Genomic DNA, 18054 nt, shown 5'->3' with positions numbered 1-18054 from the left:
TTAGCATAAATCATTTTTCTAGGAAATTATTTCCACAGTACAACTTAACAAACAGTTAAATTACAGCATTAATTACTGCACTTGGTTTTCAGGTGATTATATTTAATTTATACATTCTTCCCTTAGGCAGTATCCTTCAAAGCAATAGCATAAATTTTCACTGCTATGCAGATGGTATCCAGCTTTATCTATCCATGAAGCCAGATAACACGCACCAATTAGTTAAACTGCAGTAGTGGCTTAAAGATATTAAAACCTGGATGACCTCTTTTTATGAATTCAGATAAAACTGAGGTTATTGTACTCGGCCCTAAACATCTCACAAACATGGTGTCTAACCAGATGCTTACTCTGAATGGCATTACCTTGGCCTCCAGTAACACTGAGGAATCTTGGAGTCATCTTTGACCAGGATATGTCCTACAGTGTGCATATTAAACATATGTAACACTTAATATGAAACACTGATTTCTTAAATTTACACAATATCCTAAAATTGGAAATATCCTGTCTCAGAGTGATGCTGAAAAACTAGTTCATCCATTTATTAATTCTGCACTGAGTGTTTCTTCTTCATTCCCCTTTTTTGCTCACAATGTGTTTACACAAAACTTTGCATTTAATTATTAGCTATTATTAAACTCTAGATCTCTTCCACAGTGTCCTGTCTCCCACCCTCACCCCCAAAGATTTTCTCTGTATTATTGTAGGGTCTTTACACAATATAAAGGGCCTCAGGAACCTCTTTTTGTGATATAAATGAAACTGAATAATTGTTACTGTTATACAGTATTTGATTATAGAGAAGGCTCTTGTCTAGCCCACATTCATAAGTGCTGTTTTTGAATAATGGTTAAAACAATGCAACATTTGTTTTTCAAAGAATAATTTTTTTAAAAGGGACTTAAAGTATGTTATAAAGCTTGTATTGTTACCTAAATCAGCTAAGTTACTATCCTACCAATAAAACCTGTTCCTTTTTTTTGTGCAGTTTTCATGAATGCTGCTATTCCCATTGCTGCGGTTCTAGCCGTAAGTCAGTTTTATTACAATCTGTAAAAGAATTTGACTCTGCTTTAAATGTTCTACTTGCTTATTTCTTAAGCTATAATTCAACAGCATAAGGAAGAGATGTTAAACTTGTCTTTTGTTGTTTTTTTGCAGACATTTGTGACGTATCACATCCTCAATAAAGGAGGCCCCAGTCCTTCTCAGGCCTTTGCAGCTCTGTCACTGTTTCACATCCTGGTCACCCCGCTCTTCCTGCTTTCCACTGTTGTCAGATTTGCTGTGAAGGCTCTGGTTAGGTGAGTGTTTAGATTTATTTGTATTGTAAAAGGTTGTGGACAGCTGGTTGGCATGCTTTGACTGAAGGAGAGGGGATGTGGACATGACTAAACATGGAGTACAAACTGGACATGGCTTCAGCGGCAAATCTAATTAAAGGAACGTCAAGGAAACCCAACAACAGTGACGAGAAACTCTAAACTCCTGAGAGATTACCGGTATTGGAATCATCACAGTGTCACTGTTAATAGGCTGTGTGTGTGTGTGTGTGTGTGTGTGTGTGTGTTCTTACAGTGTTCAGAAGCTTGGTGAGTTTCTACAGAGTGATGAAATTGGAGACGACAGCTGGAGAAATGGTGACATATCTGTTTCCTTCGAAGCTGGAAAGAAACCCATGGGGATGGTGAGTTACGATACCAGATCAATAAAAAAGACCAAGGAAAAGTGCAAAAGTAACAGTTTGTATTTTTGACTGCTACACCTCTGAGCCTGTTTGGGGTATTTGAACATTTCACCACTCAGTGAAATACAGGCCTAATCGTGTGGCTGTCTGAGTCCTTAGTCGCTTAGTGTCTGCTCTGCAGTGGGATTATCACTGTTTGTGTTCAAATGGACAGTCAGACCACAAAGCTGAGTGACTCACATGATTCATTAGAGCTGTAATGGTTTTCAGATAAGATTGTAAAAGGAAATTTAAAAAACAGCATACCCATTTATGACATATTTTTTCGACTCATTTTATTCTCACTCAAAATCAGCTAAAATTAGACAACATAGAAAAATAAAACCCCGTAACAGTAATACCGGATTTTGTTTTCATCTCCATTATCATTTTATCGCCTCTACTTAATGTTAAAAACACATTTTTTAGACATTCTTTAGCAACTAAACTTCTTATGTGTGGAAACTAAGCAGCAGTCATGGGGTGTTTACTAAATGTAAGACCAAAGTGGAGATATTTGGCCATAAACGTAGCATGTCAGCACAAACGCCTCATACCAACTGTCTGCACGATGGTGGAGAGATTATGATTTGGTATTGTTTTCTAACCACAGCACCTGGGCACCTTGCAGTCACTGAGTACATCATGATCTCCTCTGCACACCAAAATATTCTAGAGTGTGATGTGAGGGCATTTGCCTGACAACTAAAGCTTGACCCACAGAAATTGACTGTTACCTGCTTCCTAGTATCTCCAATGACATCAATCACATGCCCTTTTCTAGCTGGTCCATAATCCTGGGTTATGTAGCCAATATGGAGATCTTTGAGAGTGAAAACTGTGACTTTTATGGATACAGCATCCTGGTACTTGGAGTACACTCACATACTGTAGCCTGACTACATCTTCTTGATGAACGTGTGAATACTTTTACTTTTGTGTGGAGATTTTAGTTGTGGAACTTCACGTGCAATTTAGAAACATTGATGAACTTTGTTTTTGTATCTGGATCATATAATAATAATGAGGACTGAGTCCATTGGGGCAACGTTTTCTGCTTCCAGAGGAAGTACAGCAGATGCAGAAAAGTCTTATGTTTATTATCAAATGCTCACTCCTTTCTCTCCCTTTTTCTTTCGGTTGTCCCTCTCAAGACCAAAGCCATCAACAGGAAGCAGCCAATGCGCTACCAAATGGACAACTATGAGCAGCCAACCAGGCGACAGATGAGACCCTCAGAGACAGAGGATGTGGCTGTAAAGGTCAGGCTCAAAGTTTATGTGTTAGGGGAAAGTTTACAGGGGTGTAAGTTAGATACAGGCTATGATCACATGTAAAGTGCAACACATGGACCCACGTCTACCCATTTATCAATGAACCTTTTGGTTTTTTGGCAGCTTTAGAGGAACTGGCTGTGGTTTAATTTGTAGTAATGGACACCTCTGACTTTCCAGAGCTGTAGATGTGGGATAAAGAAAGTAGATGATGGGACTGGAAAGACATCATTAGTATCGGAGCAGAAACCTTTGTCTTGATATCTAACCCACTGGTGTCTTGAAGGGTTTTCAGCATGTGACACTAAGAGTGGGGGTTATGAGCAACACATTTAGATGCAATGAACTCAGTTGTCCAGACTGACAGTTCCCTCTTAAAGGTAAATAGTCTTTTGAGGATGGTTATGCTTAGATGCAGAGGAAAGGTTCCTGTTTTGATGGGAATAAAGAGAGCGGAAACTCGTTCAGCCATGTTATCGGCTGCCTGTTCAAGGCAGGTGCAGGATTTCCCTGACAAACACACCTGGAGAGTGGACAGCAGACACGATAAAAGCACCTTTTCGAGAAGAAGCATCAGATGGATAAGCACAGAAGGGCTGCGTGCTGTTGCTGCCACTTATCTCACTTTTATGAGCAGCTGTTTCATATCTTTATTGTTTATGCGTCCATGGGTTTTTGCCTGCAATCATACATGCGACATGCGTGTGTGCACATACTCTCACTCCTCTCAGGAAGTGCAGGATTCACATGAGAATTTGTTGTCCCTTAAAGGGCCTTGTGGATGTGTCCAAGGTTTTCTCAGCCCCTCTGTGAAGACTCCTCTTCCTGTCCCATCCCTGTGGAATGATGCTATTCCCCAGATGGCAGACCCCCAATTAGAGTGGTAGCTTTTCCATGCTTGACACAGACCTTGTTGACTTATCAGTGTAAAACTTGTTTGTTATGCATTACACACACCCACATATACAAGGTTATGGCCATTTAAAGGAGGCCTTTGCTTTTCCTTTTTCTATCAGATATGTATTTTGGTGGATGCTCATGTTAAACATGGCCAACCAACAGGCCATCCAAACTCCACACAGAAGGGTTTCTGTGTGGAGATCCAGATCCAGGAAAATCTGGACACAATGCAGATATAGCATTAATGTTAATGTAGTTCCCCTAAAATTCTGAGAATAGAGGAAATTGAAGCTTTTGTCTTCATCATACAGGCTTTAAATCAGGTTCATAAAATGTTTAACTCGGCTTCACAGGCTTGAGAAAGCTGCAGAGAAATACACCAGGGTTCATCTTGTTTTTTATATTTCTTATCTGTCAGTCTTTTGTTTTGTTCATTGTCATATTTACATATCACCAGGCCCATTTCCTGCAGCTGCACATTTTCTATTAAATATTTTGACTACATTTATCTGCTCTCAGCAAAATCTCATCTTTTTATTTTCACTCCCCTTTTTGCACATCTCCTCTCCCTGTCCTTTCTCCTTCCTCCCTTGTCAAATTGTTGATAGTATCTTAACTTGCTTTCCATTTTTATATACCTCATCCTGCTTTTTGTAATCTTGGTTGTTTACTTTTGCTCAGGAGCATGGACATACATCTGAGATTTCCCATGTGTGTTTTGGTGGTCATGCATGAACAGCCTGCTCAATTGAGGTGTATTTGTTTCTTAGTCACTCAGTGTAAAACAATGTCTAAATATTATAATCTTTATTTTTGGTGCTATAATCTTTTAAAAGAGATCTTTCATCATCTTATGATGCTCTTATATTCTTGATTCCTTTGGGATCGGGTCATTGGGAAAAGGAAGCTTTGAAGAAAGTTTGCGTTTCAGGGGGTGTCCCTGCATAAAATAATAAAAATAAATAAATGCAACAGATGGGAGGAATGTAAACAAACTCCATGCATGAAGGGATATAGACGAGGGATTAGATACACAAGTCTGCTACGTGCTGATCGGCGGGTTTCTGGACACAAATAATGAAGCTTTCAAAAAGAAATTTCATTGATAGTGGAGCTTAAATTTAAGACTTCTTCCATTTGATCTTGCTTTAATGCCACGTCGTGAAGAAGCAATGAGCGGAGGGTCATGATCCTTTATTCCATCCCTCTTCAGTCTAAATTTCCAGTGAACATGTGTGTTTCAATCAGCTGACTGATTTTCATTGTTTCCATTTCATCAAAGGTGATTTCTAACCAAGCCGAGGAAGCTGAATCCTTCTGTTCTTTCTTGTGTTGACCTTTTTTGAGTCAGTAATGGAAAATAAAGTAAATTCCTTTTCATAAGACTCATCCAGCTATGCTTACTGGGGGTAACTGATTATACAAATGGAAATGGAAGTAATTATCATTCATTCATTTTTGGTTAATGTCTAAAAGCTTGTCTTTAAAGGGAAGTCTTTAATAGATTTTCCACTAGGCCATAACACTACCATTAAAGTCATTAGTTGCACTTCGATTGTATTTGTGTCGGACGGTGTCAAAATCCCATGGTTAGAAATTTACATTTGGTCCAATAAAAATGTAAATTGACCACATTTTGTTATATTTAGCTTCAGTCTTTCAGATTTAATACACAGGCTGTAAAACACGTGTCGTAGAACCAAAGAACAACTTGTTTGGATGGTGAACTTATCGGAAACCATGAATACATACTGTATATTATATAGCCTGTCAGGCCTTTTAATGCAAACCTGTGATTTTTTGGCTGCATCGATGACACTGACCGTAATCTCCTACTGAAGTGTGAGTGGATCAGGCCTTCACACATCTTGCACTGACAAAACAGAGCTGTAGCACCTGTCCCTCTTGTGTAACAGATTTTTATTTGTCAGCATTCACCAAAGTGAACTTGATGTGAAATGCGTCACAGGATGACATTTGGTTTGGTGTCCCTCATGCCACGAGCCCAGTGTGTGTGTTATCTCAGCAGTGTTCGCTGCAATGCACTTACTGTTAGCATTTCTTAAACTCTGGGTCGGGGCGTAAAGTGGGTCATGTCCTTTGCTCCAGTGGGTTCACACGTAACAAGAAAACAGCACGTATTCATGTTGCATAATGGGAATTTACTGAGAGTCATGTGCTGGGAAAAAAAGCACTTTAGCGCACTTTAGTAGTATAACCCTTTTGTTACCTTCTGATCTTTTTATTTTTTATTTCTCTGTGTAGGTCACGGGTGGATCCTTCACCTGGGGAAATAACCTGTTGACACTGTCGGACATCAACATCCGGATCCCAACAGGTAAGACTAGACGACAGGTAGAATACTTTAAAGTTCAGGTTTGTATAAGGAGAAACTCTAGTATGTGGCAATGGAAATTTTGTTTATGTTGCATATATTTCATTATATGTAAACGCAATGTGCTCAAAACATAAGAGGTTTACAATGCCTTAAGAGTGTATACCTATACAGCTATTAAGTGAAACTTTGTTGAAATAAAAAGGGTTTGACATATGTTATATATGATGCATCAAACCTAATCATTTCTGTCCTGAACCTAACCTTGCTGATTCTTCTCCTCATACTCTTCCTTTCTTTTAATTCTCTTAGATGTCGTGACATTTGAGGTTTGTTCTTCAACAGTTAGATTTGGTGTACCTCAAAGTTCTGTTTTTGGGACCTGTTTTATTTTATATATATCACTTTATAGGCTACAAGCATAATTTAGCCTTAATTAGAGTCCCAGAGAGCAGCCATTTGGCTTTTCTACCTTTAAAACCCACCTTCCAGCCAAATGGCTGGTAGGTGTTTAATATTTTAGCATTTGATTTTTACTTTCTTTTATTTTACTAATATTTTGGTTACATATTCATATTTGATGTGTATCATATTTTCTCTTTAATGTTTTGTAATGTGGATATTTGTCAGACCCAGTTCTTTTAGAATTTGCTATATAAAAACACTTGTTTTTATATGATATACGGTGCTTAACAAATGTATTAGACCACCTGTCATGTAAACAGGAAAACACAAATATTTCAGAAATCTATAGGTAAACATTATGTTGTTATGTGTTAGACAAATAATACTGAATTTATGTTTTTATACCCACATTTAAGCTGGCATACCATTTCACCGATGAAATTAATTTTTCTGTTCAGGTTAATTTAAGAAGGAAAAAAATATATTATTGTTACATTTATTCATTTTTTTAAAAATGTGACAAACTTTTTTGCTTTAAAAAAATTAAAACTGTAAATATGAAAAAAATGATCAACATGACCTATTTTTACCATTAAAAATATCATTTTGATTAAAGAGTTTGTGCACACTGGTGGATTAACCATTAGAGAAACTGTAAATTTAGGTTGGTTTTGTCACAAACCTTATATTCGGTGGCGGTCTAAAATTTGTTAAGAACTTTATAACATTAAATGCTGCTTTGTGTATTAAAGCAGTATCAGTGTTTAAATAAATACATGCAATCACAGCCAGATACTGACTCTGCCAAGTGTTTTAAATTTAGAAGCATACATCCACAGGGAAGGATCTCACTCATATCATTGCGTATTTTAATACATCTGCTGCCTTTCACTTTCTTATGGTGGCTCTGTTCGCTGTAACGTTTCTCTTCTTGTTTTAAAATCTAGTTTTTGAGATTTAAGATCACAGGAAGTTTTGAGCTTATCTTTTTTCTTTACTGTTTCAGTGTGACAAACACTGTTTTAGTATACATGATGCTGCTGTTACACCGAGAGCTGCGGTAATTCTGCACTCCTGTAACTGAAACACTGAGTGTCAGGAGACCATGTTGATGAAGCTGTTAACAAATGGACTGTATAGTATGTCTTACACGCACACAGACGGACACACACGCAGTTTCCCTCGGGAAGTGACTTGCTTGCCATCCCAGTCATGCTACTACTAAGACAACCAGGATTTGTTGTCCTGCCAAGTGCTGGTGTAATGTTGTTCGGAGTAACTGGAGTGTTATGTTTGTGCGTTTTTCAGTTTGTTTTAGAGTCATTACAGACTTTCAGCTCACAGTGGCTGCTTGCATTTAGGGGATAAGGAATAATAAACAAATAGTAGATCTGAGCTCCTTTTAAGCTTAGTTTGACTGGTTTTGTCTGAAAGTTTCTTGTAATCATATTTATAGATTACCTTGATTGTTATCTGAGAGATTATGAGCGGGGTGTATTGTTGATGTCAGTAAGTAGCGGGGTTTCTAAATGGTTAACCTGCCCTCCACATTTAATGCCTCAGATTCTCATTAACATACAATTTTCAAGTTATTGAAACATCTTATGACATATAGTCTTCTTACAGAATCATGAATATTTAAATATTAAAAGGTTACAGTGTGCCTTACTCTGTAATAAAGTAGCATCCACCAGATAAATTTAGCTAGAGTTAAAGGCAAGGTTAGGTTTGGGTTCAGGTCATGCCCACCCCCCTTTTATACAACTACCCCCAAATTAAAAATCTTTCATCTGAAAAATGTAATCGTCAAACGTATGAATCTTAATCTGAGAATCAGTTCCAGACCTGTTGCTGCCATCGATCGTACATTTTCTCAGTCTAAACTCAATTTGTTTTCTATGCGCAGTTGTGAATAACATCTGTGAGATTTGAAAATCATTGTTGTCATTTAGATTTTCCACAGCCTCCCAACTTGTTTTTAAAACAGGTGTTACACTTCATCGTCTGCAATCGTGGAAAAATGAAGCTTTCACATAACTCTATGCAGTCATCTGAAAAACGAAGTACTAAGTACACTGCATGATTCAAAAGCTTGTAGGGTGGGATTTCAGTCAGGGTGACTTTCATTGGTGCAAACTTTAGCTGTCGGACACATGGCCTCACATTTGACTCTACAATACTTTTGCATACAGAAGATTTCATGGTTGACTCAGTAAGTGCAAGGTGCTGGTATGAAGTGTATGCGCTGACATGCTGTGGTGCTGTGCATTATGTCCAAACATCTCCACATTGTTTGTTCAGATGTAACATTGCAACCATTCCAGACCATCATGCCTCTTCAGTATTTGGCTGATTGTTTTGTCATGAATTTTAACTAAGGCCTGCAGAGTTTGAGATGTAGGTCTTTGATTTTTTGGAATTTCTCTGAGTATTGCATAGTTTGAATTTTCTGAGATGTCCCCTCCTGGGAAGATTTTGGCATTGTGTTAACACGCACCAGCAAACTATCACAACATCTACTTTTCATTAGCTAAACCTGGCTCATACTTACCCTCTTAACTGCCATGGAAGCAGTAAAGGTTTTTTTTAGTTCGTTACGTGACTGCAAAGAGTCTGTTTAGCATGTGGCTAAAAGAACACCTAATCCTTTCTCCATGTGGGCCACCAGTGAAATGGTGGCTTTAGGAGATTAACTGAGTTTCTAGCTAGTTTACCATCACCACCTTTTTCATTTCATTCTATCTCAGGTCAGCTGACAATGATCGTGGGCCAGGTGGGTTGTGGGAAATCCTCCCTGCTGCTGGCCATGCTTGGAGAAATGCAAGCCATCGAGGGGGGAGTCTACTGGAGCAAGTAAGAAAATATTTTATAAGTACTTAGTATCTAATATGCAAGAATCTGTTAAATGTAACAGAGGATCCAAAGCTGGTGGATTAATAATAAATAAATACAGTAGCTGTTTTGGTGTGCTGCAAATAATTAAATAGAGGAAGTGGAACCCATGTTCTAAAAGCTTTGTATTTTGTATATGATGATATTTGAAATTTCTTCTGTTCTTTCTATGTGTTTCTATGTGTATAAACCTTTTAATTTTTTTTTTATGTATCAGAATGATAATCTCATATTTCTCATTTTATTTTGTTTAGTCAAACAGTTAAGTACTTTCAGTTGTTTTTGTTTCACGCCATTTTTATTTTACACATCTGGCCGCATATAGTACGTCTTCATGACCATGATTGGGAACAAATGTAAACTAATAATCTCTTGTCTGTGCACAGAGTAATGCTGACAGTAACGAGAAGAATCAATTACTGGCTCGTTAGTGTCAAACGTCCAGCAGCGACATTCACTGTCATTTAATTTGCCGCTCTCGTGGTCATCTGGGATCTGTCAGCTTCTCCTCTGGAAAGCTTTCCATTTATAAAATCAATTATGGACGACTCAGTTACAGTCAAACTATGATGTTTAAAAGCATTATGTTCTCCCCGAGTTTAATGTAATTGCCATTCATTCGCTAAAATATGGGGGATATTGAGTTACACCAAAGATGCTTTCATTCATTTTATTATTTAATTAAACTGCAAAAGACAAACTGGTTCTTCAGCCTCACAAACACCAAATGACACTGGCTGAATCAATTACGAGGAGGATATTTGGTAATAAGCAGATCTCATAGCCTCAAAGCCTGAAGGTGATTCTGCTTTCACTTTCAGGAATGAGCCATTTCTACGACACATAGAGGTCAGCTGTGTTTGTCGTCTCTGGACATTTTATTATTAGAGGAAAGGACTTCCTGGTTTCTACTGTGTCTTATGCTAATTGAAGAGAAGTTCTGAGATAACACTGGTCATTTGTAACATCTCAGTTGCTTCCATAATTGTGATCAGTTTTTCTCAATGTCCTGACAGTTTCACACTTTTAGTGGTTCACTCAGGAGTTTCACCCACAGTGTTAAAATTGGGAGGTTACTTGAATAAACATAAGTGTTTATGTAGAGCTGTGGTCAGAAGTTTAGGCCTGTTAACTTCTCATTGACCATGATTGACCACAACTAAAGTCATTAAAGAAATGAAAGAAGTCATTTAAAAATCCCCAAATACCATGACATTCATACACAGATTTTTAATGTGCAATGTGAAGCTGGAAATGGAAACAAAAGGTTGCTGTAGGTGTCTGCAGTGTGCGCCGTCATATTAGACAACTGTCCTGTGACTACGACTCATTTTCTTTCTGTAATTCAAGTTTCAGTTGCTTTTTTTTTAGAGGATTTTTGAATTTCTATCGCCTATATATCTGTCTTTATATTCTTATATTGTCTTTGCACACTAACCAGTGTGTGTGTGTGGTTGTGTGTGTGTGTGGTTGTGTGTGGTTGTGTGTGTGTGTGTGTGTGTGGTTTCTTTCCCTTTACCTTCTGCTTTCTTGCCATATCAGGCAGCCTGATTGTGAGGTGATCCACGAGGGGAACATAAGGTACCTTCTCTCTGGTCTACAGTCATTTAAACACAGACTGTAAATACTTAGGCTTGAAAATAGGTACTATTTTCTCACTTGCATACCCTCATGTTATTTTAAAGGGGTATATTGGCAAAAGCACGAGTATCTTCTTGGTGTTAAATTAATTTATTAGTCATAATTTTTTATTACACCCAAAAAGGTAACTGCCATCTTTCACTGCTCACTGAGCACAGCATTTCCCCATCAGTTTAATATAAAGAGGTTACAAATCATTCCATATCATTTTTTATGCCTTTCAACGTTTACATTTAGCAGTTTGGATGATTTTTTTTTATTGCTCACCGTGTGTTATGAAGGTTAAGTAAGTAAATCGCATTAGGAAGTAATCTGAAGGTGTGATCGGCTGTGGTTCACGAGCCCTACAGAAACCAGTGCTGATATCAGGTAAAGCAGTTTCTGAGTTTACCAAGGACACTTTCTATCTGGTGTTTGCTGAGTTAGTGCAAAATTGCACTGAAATTCGGAAAAGAACAACGTGGACATGCACAGCTGTCATTGAGAGTTTTTACTCTAAAATCTGCTGCACGTTTGTACTGAGTGGCAGCACTGAGGTTTAGCCTGAAGTTGGAGAGTGAGGTTAATATTGGAGATCTGTGGAAGCCACATAATTATCAGTACATTCATATTTCTCTCAAATGTTGAAGGAACACAATTTTTATCCTTACATTAGGATGTCTGATGCTCTTGGCTGATGATGGCCTCAGAGGAATGGGACATTCACTGTTTGGTTCTGCTTTGATGCAGAGACATTAATCAGTCTGAATGTTGTAGCAGGATAGCTACAACATTCAGACTGTATCGTCGTAACACATGCCTGATGGATCGATTACTTTATGTTATTCAGTGGTTAAACTGATTTCCATGAGCCAAGAGAACCAGTACAGAAGTTTAACACACTGAAAGCTCTTAGAGTGACCAAACCATCTGAGAAGGGTCTGAAACTTGCGTAACTCTTGCCGCTGTTGTAATGTTTTTGTAATGTCATAAGACTAATCTAAAAATATTAAATTGTTACATTACAGTGTTACATATTGAGAAACTAATTGCAAGAGAAGATAATTTATGTGTTATTTAGTTTCTTACAGCTGTTTAAAATAAAACAAACATAATAAATAACACACACCACGTACGAAACTCAGAAGTATAAATGCTGTCCTCTCTGCAGCCTCTCTACACATGATGCTTTTAAACTTTTCTCTTTTTTTCAAAGCTAATTTGGTTTTACTCATTTTTCATGTCTTGTTAAACTGTAGATGTAACAGTAAAATCGAATATTCATTGACATGCAAGAAACAGAAAAGACTATTTGCTCATCTATGCATATTTATTACATCAATCATTGATTTTGATTAAACTGAACACGTCATTATTCTATAGGTTTATACAGTGTTGCACTGTTTTTCTTTGTTCTAGCACTCCTCTTGCCAGATTCTCACTCACTATTTTTAAATATATTAGCTGACTTTTGTGTATGACTTTTGACAACCATGTAATTTTTGAAATGTAAACCTTTCAACTCTACTCTACTAACTCTATTACTAGTCCTCCAATAGTACTGGAGCTGGAGAACAAGAAACAGTACATCCTTAAAGTAACACTGAAAATGTCTCTGAGCTTAAATTAGCATGAGCGGAGAGTGAGGGCTGGATACTTTTTAAAGTGCAGTCGGGGCGTATTTGATGCTGCACGTCCTTCTGTAAATAGGCTTGATTTAGCAGTTGGATTGAAGATTCTCTGTTTGTTGAAGGCTCTTCTGTTTATGCCTGTGCTCGTTTAAGCTGGGATATGATTCTTACACAAGCACACTCTCAGTCGCAGAAAATACACGACCTCATTGTCGAGGAAGCCACAAAACCTAATTATCACAGACAGACAATGACTGCATCACTTACACAGCCCTTCTTTTCTGGGTGGGAAGGTTAATTCAGTTAACAGCTGGCAGGCTGGGGTTTGACATGACTCTTCCATTTGTTTTCATGTTTTTTTCTTCTTCGTGCTTTTGGTTTTCCTCCTTAAAAAGCGAAGCAGCAGCTCATCTTTTGTGTTTTGTTATCGCTTTGCTTTTGTTGCGGTGGTCTTGTCCTTGTGTTCACACGTAAGCGCAAATATACATGCAGTGGACGGCAGCAGGCTAATTCTAACACACTGACTTTGACAGTTGGTCAGAGGCAGAGGAGTCTGACGAAGACATCAGGAGGTACTCGCTCTTCTTCTGGTCTCGACCTCAGAATGATGTGACCCTTTGACCCCTCAGTCTCACCTCCTCTTCTTTCTCCTCTGCTTCTCCTCCTCTTTCAGTTTTAACCCCATTTGTCAGTGTTACTGTGCCTCAGAAGAAGTTGCCATTTTGCAAATAGCCAGGTTGTTGTTCTTGAACACATATATATAAGCTGTCTTTTCTATACCTATATAAATAAATATTATATAGTGTTAGTCATAGACAAAAAACATAATTCTTTAGTGAATACACAGCTTATAATACTGAAATTAAAAAGCAATGCAAGGTTGCCAGTTTATTAATGCAACATTATTTTACTTTTATTGATTTTTTCTTTTGTTTTGTAAAGAGGTAAAACGTCCAGTAAGCGTTTCATTATTTTAACTTTTTAAATACAGAGATTTTCTTTATCTAATGCTTATGAGGACTTGAAATGTGATTGAGGTTAAACCTGAACCAAGTTCAGTAAGACAGCAGCTTAATGAGGAACCACAGATGGATCACTTATTGGTTTATTCTTTCTTTCTTAAATGATTTTGCTACATCAGGTCATATTGTGTGTGTTCAGGACCGTCAGCCTTCAGAGAGTGTTCTGCTCATTGTGTTGCTTTTTGTTCACGTGCCGTCTGTTGTTTTTGTTTTTATTGCTGGGAGTCATTGGACCCCCCCATTCAAAAAAACAAACAAAAACCAAACAAACAAATAAACAGACTATAAACAGACTTTCTGATGCAATTGCGATATTTCTGCTAGAAGATAGCACCAAATAAGAAAACGGGAGCTGGCCACTTTATTACTTTTTTTCTCCAAAAAAGTTTATTTATAATAGCGGTTTGTTGACAGTGGCAGTTGGATGACAGACCTCTCAATCTAATGGCTTCAGATCAAAAAATATACATGTGGTGACTTTGAGGAAGACTTTGTTGGTAAGAAGATTAATTTTCTTATGATTTGAGGGTAATATGATGGTTATAGAATAAAAATTGTAGGCATGCCAACAGGTTCAAAAGAAAATTTTAATTAGAACTTTTCCCCCTTTTTTTGTCTGTTAATTAGTCCACTGGAGCCTTCTCATTCCCTCAAATGGGCGAAGCATTTTGTGAATTTTGTAAAATCTAGATCATAAAAATAAATAAAAGTATTAGACTTATAACCTTGCTAGTTGATTTAAAGTTTTAACAACAAACCTGTGTCAGAGGAACAAGGCCAGAGAAAGAAAAACCACAGCTGAAGGATACCCCAACCATAAATATGAAAAAATTAGATGAGAAATGGGATTTTTTTTGACAAATTGTTAGATAATTAAAAAATGGTATGCAAAAACTAGAAATGTTTGCACACTGGTGACTTTCATTTTCAGGCTTTGAATGGTGTTTCCAGTTTTGGACGTACAACAGCATATACTGGGATTATTTGCTTTACATAATCCCATCAATTACTAAGTTTAAGATGAAATCAGCAAAGATGTATTGTTCCCTCTTAGACAACCTCAGGCACCCCTTAACCAACACCTCATCACATGTAGACAATCAGTAATTAAGCCTAAGCAGCACCCAAAGACTCCTTACACTGCCACCTCAAGGAGCCAGCTGTATAATAGACTTTCTAACAGGGTCTATACAGGGAGTGCAGAATTATTAGGCAAGTTGTATTTTTGAGGAATAATTTTTATTATTGAACAACAACCATGTTCTCAATGAACCCAAAAAACTCATTAATATCAAAGCTGAATGTTTTTGGAAGTAGTTCTTAGTTTGTTTTTAGTTTTAGCTATTTTAGGGGGATATCTGTGTGTGCAGGTGACTATTACTGTGCATAATTATTAGGCAACTTAACAAAAAACAAATATATACCCATTTCAATTATTTATTTTTACCAGTGAAACCAATATAACATCTCCACATTCACAAATATACATTTCTGACATTCAAAAACAAAACAACAACAAATCAGTGACCAATATAGCCACCTTTCTTTGCAAGGACACTCAAAAGCCTGCCATCCATGGATTCTGTCAGTGTTTTGATCTGTTCACCATCAACATTGCGTGCAGCAGCAACCACAGCCTCCCAGACACTGTTCAGAGAGGTGTACTGTTTTCCCTCCTTGTAAATCTCACATTTGATGATGGACCACAGGTTCTCAATGGGGTTCAGATCAGGTGAACAAGGTGGCCATGTCATTAGTTTTTCTTCTTTTATACCCTTTCTTGCCAGCCACGCTGTGGAGTACTTGGACGCGTGTGATGGAGCATTGTCCTGCATGAAAATCATGCTTTTCTTGAAGGATGCAGACTTCTTCCTGTACCACTGCTTGAAGAAGGTGTCTTCCAGAAACTGGCAGTAGGACTGGGAGTTGAGCTTGACTCCATCCTCAACCCGAAAAGGCCCCACAAGCTCATCTTTGATGATACCAGCCCAAACCAGTACTCCACCTCCACCTTGCTGGCGTCTGAGTCGGACTGGAGCTCTCTGCCCTTTACCAATCCAGCCACGGGCCCATCCATCTGGCCCATCAAGACTCACTCTCATTTCATCAGTCCATAAAACCTTAGAAAAACCAGTCTTGAGATATTTCTTGGCCCAGTCTTGACGTTTCAGCTTGTGTGTCTTGTTCAGTGGTGGTCGTCTTTCAGCCTTTCTTACCTTGGCCATGTCTCTGAGTATTGCACACCTTGTGCTTTTGGGCACTCCAGTGATGTTGCAGCTCTGAAATATGGCCAAACTGGTGGCAAGTGGCATCTTGGCAGCTGCACGCTTGACTTTTCTCAGTTCATGGGCAGTTATTTTGCGCCTTGGTTTTTCCACACGCTTCTTGCGACCCTGTTGACTATTTTGAATGAAACACTTGATTCTTCGATGATCACGCTTCAGAAGCTTTGCAATTTTGAGACTGCTGCATCCCTCTGCAAGATATCTCACTATTTTTGACTTTTCTGAGCCTGTCAAGTCCTTCTTTTGACCCATTTTGCCAAAGGAAAGGACGTTGCCTAATAATTATGCACACCTGATATAGGGTGTTGATGTCATTAGACCACACCCCTTCTCATTACAGCGATGCACATCACCTAATATGCTTAATTGGTAGTAGGCTTTCGAGCCTATACAGCTTGGAGTAAGACAACATGCATGAAGAGGATGATGTGGACAAAATACTCATCCATCCATCCATCCATTCGCTTCCGCTTATCCTTTTCAGGGTCGCGGGGGGCGCTGGAGCCTATCCCAGCTGTCATAGGGCGAGAGGCGGGGTACACCCTGGGGAGAACATGCAAACTCCACACAGAAAGACCCCGGCCTGATGGTGGAATTGAACTCAGGACCTTCTTGCTGTGCGATAACAGTGCTAACCACCGTGCCACCGTGCTGCTTACAATAAGCGGAAATAATTATTTTAATAGTGGTTTAGGTTTAGCAAATACTCATTTGCCTAATAATTCTGCACTCCCTGTATTTCATCTATACCTCTGAATATGCACAATTTAAGACAGTACAGTTCTGAGAAATGGCTGAATTCGGGTATCCTAAACGTTTATATATATTACTTACTATACAGCCAGATATGGACGAGAAAAAAACAACTTTTAGAGACAAAATATTAGAAAACTGTCATCATCACAGCTCTCTGACCTCATTAACGACTTCACACCAGAGCGGGTCTCAGCTCAGACTCCCAGCAGTGGTTTTTGACGTGTTGATGTTTGTATTCATGATTGTGTTGCTGTAGATGATGTCATGTTGTTTTTTATCATTATTAACTGTTGATAATTTGCAGCTCATCATTAACCTCATCCATGACCTTCATATTTATCCCTCATATCTCACAAGTTGTTTTTACATTGCAGTGGAGTTTGACAGATTTACAAACATAATCCTCCCTCTCTTCCTCCTCGTTTTGTTTTTGTTTTTATGTTTGGGTCCCACTTTCATAAAGCTGATCAGAACAGGAGTACTGATCTTATGTTAGCTTTAGCCTTTAGATACAGCAAAAAGCTACATACTGATAACTGTAAATAAAGCTGCAATGTTGTATTATGGTGCTGAATTCAATGGAGAGGTTTTAGAGAACAAAAAGAAATTCCCAGATTAAACTTAAAAATTTATATTTAAAACGTAATGTTGGAATTAAACACTAGTATTTTTATTTGTTCAAGAAACAATATTGCTTTACTTTTTTTAGGTTAGCTTTTCCTTAGTGAATGACTTATTATATTAATAACTAAATACTTTAACAATCATAAGGATGCTGAACTGTAAGCAACATTGCTGTGAAGGTGGATCAGTATTTCTGCTCTTTAAAGCTTTATGGATGCATGACCTGCATTTTTTTTACCTAGTATCTGTTTGCCTCTATTTCCTGTGGTGCACACAGCAAGAACAGAAACTCTGTTGCCTACGCTGCCCAGAAGTCCTGGCTGCTCAACGCTACTGTGGAGGAAAACATCACCTTCGGTAGTCCATTCAACAAACAGCGGTGAGAACCCCACAGCTCACAGTTACAGCTCACCTCAGCGGTGCTTTGTGTTCACATTGAGAGCTTTCCTGACATGTTCATGGGTGTTTTTCAGGTACAAAGCAGTGATTGACGCCTGCTCTCTGCAGCCAGACATTGACCTGCTGCCATTCGGAGACCAGACTGAGATTGGAGAGAGAGTATGCAAGTTTTTAATTTGCCT

The 18054-nt window shown here is 38.2% G+C and overlaps 1 protein-coding gene across 7 annotated transcripts in view; it reads left to right on the top strand.

Moving 5' to 3' along the window:
* abcc9 (ATP-binding cassette, sub-family C (CFTR/MRP), member 9) overlaps nucleotides 1-18054 on the top strand; it is an 80391-nt gene that overhangs the window by 29522 nt on the left and 32815 nt on the right. For 4 of the 7 annotated variants that reach the window (XR_013093969.1, XR_013093968.1, XR_191578.4 and 1 more), the window contains 10 exons: nucleotides 992-1032; nucleotides 1165-1307; nucleotides 1582-1690; nucleotides 2884-2991; nucleotides 6169-6241; nucleotides 9391-9496; nucleotides 11078-11116; nucleotides 13320-13358; nucleotides 17751-17852; nucleotides 17947-18031. Coding sequence is in view for 2 of the 7 variants with exons in the window: in XM_004566404.5 (XP_004566461.3) it covers nucleotides 992-1032; nucleotides 1165-1307; nucleotides 1582-1690; nucleotides 2884-2991; nucleotides 6169-6241; nucleotides 9391-9496; nucleotides 11078-11116; nucleotides 13320-13358; nucleotides 17751-17852; nucleotides 17947-18031 (845 nt within the window). In the remaining 5 variants the exon portion in view is untranslated. The remainder of the gene's footprint in view (nucleotides 1-991; nucleotides 1033-1164; nucleotides 1308-1581; nucleotides 1691-2883; nucleotides 2992-6168; nucleotides 6242-9390; nucleotides 9497-11077; nucleotides 11117-13319; nucleotides 13359-17750; nucleotides 17853-17946; nucleotides 18032-18054) is intronic. The other 3 variants (XR_013093970.1, XM_024805653.2, XR_001167893.4) reach the window with 2 other exon arrangements.

Source organism: Maylandia zebra, linkage group LG17, assembly GCF_041146795.1.
Source record: "Maylandia zebra isolate NMK-2024a linkage group LG17, Mzebra_GT3a, whole genome shotgun sequence".
In the NCBI taxonomy this organism is placed as follows: Eukaryota; Metazoa; Chordata; class Actinopteri; order Cichliformes; family Cichlidae; genus Maylandia; species Maylandia zebra.
This window is presented reverse-complemented; position numbering and strand designations above follow the sequence as displayed.